Genomic DNA, 7,500 nt, shown 5'->3' on the forward strand with positions numbered 1-7,500 from the left:
CCCTCTCCCTCTCCCTCTCCCTCTCCCTCTCCCTCTCCTTCTCCCTTCTCCTTCTCCCTCTCCTCTTTCTCCCATCTCTCCTCTCTCTACCCCTTCCCTCCTCTCTCTACCCCTTCCTTCCTCCCTTTTCCTCTCTCACTCTCTATCCCTCTTCCCCTCTCTTCTTAATCGCTTCCTCATCCAGAAAACATTAAAGTCTCTCCTTAACATATTTTAGCGTTTTCTTTCAAGACCTCGTTACCGATTTCCCGTGCTCTATTAAGCCCTAATTCGGTTCCCTCGGCGTCAACTCCTGCAGGATGTCGCCGCCTTGGGTGCCCGACCCTCGCCCGCCGCCTTTGATCCCTCCTTTTGATCCTCGAGAGACCTCTGCCTGATCCTTCCTGCTCAGGGGGCGGGGGAGGGGGCGTCCTGCCGATTATTTTTCAATATGTATTTTTTTGAAACGTGGTACTACCTCATTAGAGGATTATAGTTGCTCCTATATGGTTATATATGTTTTTCGTGTTCGGGCTTCGTGAGTGATATATATATATATATATATATATATATATATATATTGCTTGCTTGCTTGCTTGCTTCTCTGTCCCCTTCCTCTGTTGTGATTTTTGCACACTCGCAAATGTACATGCAGATGCACGTGTGAACGTGCACGCCCATGCACACGCGCACACAGGGACACACACACACACACACACACACACACACACACACACACACACACACACACACACACACACACACACACACGTGTGTGACGTTTTTATAGGCCTATGTGTGAGCCCCGCCTCGCCCGCACGCGACTGACGCGATTTCTCGAACCGCAATTTGCAGGCAATTTATGGTTTCATGAATGATTGAGCGTCCAGTCTGTGTGACCTTTCAGCGGCTTCGGTGTTGGCGAGCGCGGCGTGGGCGGCGGGGATGGCACCTCATTGAGTGCGGTGTCCACGAAGTGAACTTTTGAACTTTTCCGCTTTTCGGCTTCTTGTTAATTTCAGTTTCCTATTCCTTTTTTATTCATTTCTTTCGCTTGAATGTTGCTCCTTCTTGCTTCTTCCTCTCTTCTCATATCTCTCTCTCTCTCATATATATATATATATATATATATATATATATATATATATATATATATATATACATATATATATATATATATATATATATATATATATATATATATATATATATATATATATGTGGTAAACTCTAAGACAGCCGCGCCTATTAGTTTGTTTTTTTTTCTCCTATCCCCTTCAATCTTGGGTGACCCGTGGAGAATTGGGGGTTGAAGGTGGGCGGGGGTGGGGGGGGGGCGGGGCACATACACGGAAGAAATAGTGGAATTAAAAGTGAAACGAAACCTAACCTAACCTAACCAACCTAACGTAACATAACGTAACATAATGTAACGTAACGTAACGTAACGTAACGTAACATAACGTAACATAACGTAACATAACGTAACCTAACGTAACCTAACGTAACCTAACGTAACCCAACCCAACCCAACCCAATCCAATCCAATCCAATCCAATCCAATCCAACCCAACCCAACCCAACCCAACCCAACCCAACATAACCCAACCCAACCCAACCCAACTCAACTCCAACCCAACCTAACCTAACCTAACCTAACCTAATCCAATCCAATCCAATCCAATCCAATCCAATCCAATCCAATCCAATCCAATCCAACCCAACCCAACCCAACCCAACCCAACCCAACCCAACCCGGACCCCCTTCCCTGGGCGTATTTCCTGACCCCTTACCTTGGGGGTATTTTGCAGTACAAACGAAGCATACCTTCCAAACCTCCCTGTTTTGTATTTTGCAGAAAGCTCACAGTATTGTTTTCATTCGAGACGGTCCGAGACAACGAGTCTGTGGACTGTGGAGAGGCAACTTCTGAATTTCAATTAAAGCACAACCAGTGAGGTCAATAATTCTGTTATACTTTCCTTTGTATATATAGCACGGCTACCTGAATTAGTATTGCCATATATATATATATATATATATATATATATATATATATATATATATATATATATGTATGTATGTATGTATGTATGTATGTATGTATGTATGTATGTATGTATCTATTTCCTCCCTCCCTGCCTCCCCCTTTCTCTTGTTCTCTTTCTCTTTCCATTCTGCTTGATCGTCACTACTTCTCTGTTAGTCTCCCCCCCCACCCCCACCCCCTCTGAGGACGGGAGCCCGCGCCGGCCGCCAAGACGTGCTCCTCCAAGACGTCCTCCTCCAAGACGTCCTCCTCCAAGACGTCCTCCTCCAGCAGTATCCGGCGCAGTCCTCCGTGTCTTCGCAGCTTTTGTTAAGCGTTAAGGAGGCGACAGATGAAGCGAGACGCAGCGAAACCCTTCTTTTGCAACTTGAAATCTGTCGCCTCACGTCGCCAGCCTGTTGTGTTTGTGTCTTCCGGTTGGTCGTCGCTTCTCGTGTAATTGTTGTGGATAAATTTTCTCGTCTGAGGCGCCTGCTCTTTGTCTTGGTTTTCGTCGCGGAACGTTGCGCTGAAACGTTTTTTTTATTAGGGTCTGGCTGGGGACGTTGCGGGCCGGAGTGGGGTTTGATTTTGGCATTAACAGCTTGTAAAATTAAGGTCGGAGGGTATTTAGTGGTTTTAGACAAAGCGACATGGTGGTTGCCCTTAGATAAGTATTTCATGAAGTTCATTCTTAATCAGAGTTTTAGATATTTATTCATTATAAACAATTGCTCAAGCTGACCAGATCCAGATTGGGAGTATTAAACTGCAGATGAATTTTAGAAATCGTAACAGTATAACCGTTGGATCTGTTTGTACTGATGCGACGTGTACACACTCCAAAAACATATTATCAAAGGCTGTCACTTGGGTTTTCCTAAAAGGCCCGAGCAGTTTCTCATCCGCTTACACCCGCCTCGTCAGTCTCATTCGCAGTTGTATGTGGTGGCACGTGTCAAGTGTTCTTTTTGAATCTTCCTCCCCAGCTGATAAACTGTCGTTGTCCTTAGAGCGAGAGCATCCTTCACCAAGCCCTAACACGGTAAGATATATAGAAGAGGCATCACTCCACTTCCTTTCACCCACACGAAGGCCTATCACTCGCGACAAGTCATGGGACTCCCACCCGACCGAGACACAAAGGAGGCGGAGGAGGCGCCGCCGCCAGCCCGCCGACAGCCCGTCTTTCAGAGTTTCTGCTCGGGCGGAACTCCTGCAGCAGTGAATTATGACCCTGGAGGAGTGGGCGAGGAGGAGCATTGTGCTCGCGGAGTCCGGCGACAAGAGGAGGCGAGGAGGAGACGACGGGAACGACAGCAGAACCAGGCAGTGAGGATGCAAATCCTACTGACTTTATCCTTTTCTAAATTGCCCTTTCTTTCAAAATAGGGAAGAGTAATTTCCTATTAGTCATAAGCAGAAAGTATATTATTTTAGTCAAATTCAAGGAAGTGACTTCTAAAAAAAAAAAAAATCGTACATTGTCGTTACTTGAGAGAAAGAGAGGAAAACAGAGAATTAACGAAAGATTCTGTATGTGAATGAAGGATAGACACTGCAGTATGAAGTTGAAGACACACTACCGAAAGAAATCAGGACATAATAGAAAGACAGCGGTAAGATAGCGAAGGAGAGAGACTGCAGAAAAGAATATCCGGGTAAAGAAAGAAAGAACGAGGAAAATAGCAATATAAAAATACATTATTCAAGAAGATTTAAGGGACGGGGAAATGAGGCAGGGTCACCGATGCCCACGTATGAACTCTGAGTACACGTGGAGCCATCTGTGGGCAACAAAAGACACCAAAAGTCACCAATGGGCTGCCTTGGATCCACGAACATCGGGTTAATCGTCCCTTCCTCCTTTCCTCCTCCCTTCCTCTTCCTTTCCTCCATCTTTCTTCCTCCTTTTTCTTCCCAATTACGAGTGCACGATCCACTCATTCTATACAGAGAGGAGGAATCGCCAGGGATCAAGAAGAGTGACACCAAGAAGCGTGCAAGAAAGGCGTCAGCAGCTAGGCTCTGTTCGACCGCCACAGAGTTGCTTCCAGACTTAAACTTTCGACCGCGAAGGTGACAGCGATCTCGGCGACTCCGGAAAGCCCTTCCAGACGAGGTCAAAGGTCAAAGGAAGTGCTAAAGAATGGCGGACAAAGGACAAAGGAAGAGCCGGACAGAACTGCCTGATATGTGTTGTTTTTTATGGCTATAACTACGCCGGTTGTATTTTCTTATTGGTTTCATGTTTAAAAAATTATATATCAGGACTGTCCGAATATTTATTGACGGAGCATGAGGAAAATTATGCATAGCAGAGAGAGAGAGAGAGAGAGAGAGAGAGAGAGAGAGAGAGAGAGAGAGAGAGAGAGAGAGGGAGAAACAGACAGAGAGAATGGAAGAGAGAGAGAGAAAAGAGAGAGAGAGAGAGAGAGAAAAGAGAGAGAGAGAGAAAAAAGAGAGAGAGAGAAAAAAGAGAGAGAGAAAGAGAGGAGGAGGGCAAAACAGTCCCATTGACAAGGTGTGAGATTTAGGTTCCACTTGGCTCTTCATCAGACAAACCTTTTTCTGCTTAATGAGAATCTCGCGGGATTCGAAAGGCCACAGTTTACTGCCTTACAAATACTGCAGTTGTAGCGCATTCTGTCCTTAAGGTCACACACACACACAAAGACACAGACACGCACACAAAGACACAGACACGCACACAAAGACACAGACACGCACACGCACACACATACGCACACGCACACACATACGCACACGCATACACATACGCATACACATACGCATACGCATACGCATACCCATACACACACACACACACACACACACACACACACACACACACACACACACACACACACACACACACACACATACACATACACATACACATACACATACACATACACATACACATACACATACACATACACATACACATACACATACACATACACATACACATACACATACACATAGACATACACATACACACTCACACACACACACACACAAGCACATGAGAGAGAGAGAGAGAAAGAGAAAGAGAAAGAGAAAGAGAAAGAGAAAGAAAGAGAGAGAGAGAAACAGAGAAAGAGAGAGAGAGAGAGAGAGAAAGAGAAAGAGAAAGAGAAAGAAAGAGAGAGAAAAAGGGGAGAACAAGAGAACACCCGAAGGTCAGGGTCGTGTCCTCGCCTCGCCTCCTCCCCTCCCGCCGTGTTCCTCCCGAGGAAGAGGGAGGGAGAGAGAGAAAGAGAAAGAGAGAGAGAGAGAGAGACAGAGAGAGAGAGAGAGATAGAGATAGATAGAAAGAAGAGAGAGAGAGAGAGAGAGAGAGAGACAGAGAGAGGGAGAGAGAAGAGATAGATAGAGATAGATAGAGATAGATAGAAAGAAGAGAGAGAGAGAGAGAGAGGGAGAGAGAGAGAGAGAGAGAGAGAGAGAGAGAGAGAGAGAGAGAGAGAGAGAGAGAGAGAGAGAGAGAGAGAGAGAGAGAGAGAGAGAAAGAGAGAGAGAGAGAGAGAGAGGGGAGAACAAAACACCCGAAGGTCAGGGTCGCGTCCTCGCCTCGCCTCCTCCCCTCCCGCGGTTCCTCCTCCCGAGCGTCGAGGGCGAGAGGAATGCGCTCACTCCCTTAACCCGGGGTTCACGGGGGACCCATTAGGCGCCGCGGCTTTGCCTGATTGCTCCCTTCTCCCTCTCCCTCCTTCTCTCTTCTCCCTCTCCCTCCCTTCCTCCCTCCCTCTCCCTCCTTCTCACTTCCTATCCTTCCTTCTCCCTCTCCCTCCTTCTCTCCTTCTCCCTCCTTACCTCCCCTCCCTCCCTTCCCTCTTCTCTCACTTCCTATCCTTCCTTCTCCCCTTCTCCCTCCTTCTCCCCTTCTCCCTCCTTCTACCCTTCTCCCTCCTTCTCTCTCCCTCCCTCCCTCTCCTCTCCTCTCACACTCCCTCCTCCCTTCCCTCCCTCCCTCCCCTTCCCTCCCTCCCTCCCTCCCTCCCTCCCTCCCTCCCTCCCTCCCTCCCCCCCCCCCTCCTTTCCCTCCCTCCCCCCTTCCCTTCCTCCCTTCGATTGCTCCCTTCGACCGAGCCTGTGGAAGCCTCGTTAACACTAGTGTTTGGCACTTTTGGAAATCAGATTTTTATTTTTTTTATTTTTTATTATTATTATTTTTTTTGTGGCTTCTTGTCTTGTAAGTAACATGTTTTAGCTCGGCAAAGGGAGATGCCATGGACTTTTTCGAACTCAAACACGCATATATATGTACGTGTGCCTATACACAGTATATGTAGATATATATACATACATACATATATATATATATATACATATATATATATATATATATATATATATATATATATATATATATATAATAGATGGAAGGATAGATAGATATAGATGTATTGCGTCAACGGCACAGCAATACAGGCATGCAGATTAAGAGGACCTGCCATTATCATTACAGGTTATCATCGCAACGACACATTACACAGGATAGCAAAATTATGTAAACTTCCCTTTTCTCTCACTTTTGTTCATCACCACCGCCATCATCATCAATCACCATTATCTTAATCATCATTATAATCATCATAATGAGAATTATTATCATTATTGTTATTATAGATTATTGCTATTGTTTTTGTTATTATCATCATTATTATCAGCATTATCATTAGCATTGATAATATCATTACTCCCGTCATTAGTCCAGTCGCCCCGGCACTGACCCCCCCCTCCCCGCCTCCGCCCACAGACGGGGGTGTGTCGCCTTCGTCAGTTCAGCATCACCTCCCGCGGGGGCGTCGTCAACCGGGGGGACTCCCTGCGCCCTCGTCGCTCCGCCTCCAACACGTCGGTCACCTCCAGCGTTTCCTCCTGCAGTAGGGAGCGCATCCCCAGGTAAGCATGGGGGGGGGGATGGGGAGGGGGAGGTGGGCCCCAGGTAAGCATAGGGGGATGGGGAGGGGGAGGGGGAAGGTGGGGTTGTTGTGCCGGAAGGCTTTGTCCAGGCTTCTCAATGGGGAGGGGGAGGGGGAGGGGGTCGTGAGTGAGGTTGTACGTTCCTCCTTTTTCCACTTTTTCTTTGTCTTTCTTCGTCGATCTCTCTTCTTTCTCTTGTTCTCTCTTTCTTTTTCTCTTATACTCTCTCTCTCTCTGTCTCTCTCTCTCTCTCTCTCTCTCTCTCTCTCTCTCTCTCTCTCTCTCTCTCTCTCTCTCTCTCTCTCTCTATCCTTTCCTGCCTCCGTCCCTTCTTCTCTCCTTCCCTCTCTCCGTTTCTCTCTCTCCGTCTTCCTCCATCTCTCTCCCCTTTCCCTCCATCCCTCCCTTTCCCTCCACCCCTCCCTTTCTCTCTCTCCCACTCCCTCCATCCCTTCTTTTCTCTCCCTCTTCCCTCCTCTCCTCCCTTCCTCTCTCTCCCCTCTCCCTTCCTCTCTCCCTCTCCCTTCCTCTCTCCCTCTCCCTTCCTCTCTCTCCTCTC

At 47.0% G+C, this 7,500-nt stretch overlaps 1 protein-coding gene across 2 annotated transcripts in view; it reads left to right on the forward strand.

Annotated features, from left to right (window-relative positions):
* LOC113804851 (uncharacterized) overlaps positions 1 to 7,500 on the forward strand; it is a 135,018-nt gene that overhangs the window by 65,031 nt on the left and 62,487 nt on the right. For both annotated transcript variants that reach the window (XM_070135762.1, XM_070135764.1), the window contains exon 4: positions 6,775 to 6,920. In XM_070135762.1, coding sequence (XP_069991863.1) covers positions 6,775 to 6,920 — 146 coding nt within the window. The remainder of the gene's footprint in view (positions 1 to 6,774; positions 6,921 to 7,500) is intronic.

The sequence above is a fragment of the Penaeus vannamei genome, chromosome 21 (genome assembly GCF_042767895.1).
Source record: "Penaeus vannamei isolate JL-2024 chromosome 21, ASM4276789v1, whole genome shotgun sequence".
Taxonomy (NCBI): domain Eukaryota; kingdom Metazoa; phylum Arthropoda; class Malacostraca; order Decapoda; family Penaeidae; genus Penaeus; species Penaeus vannamei.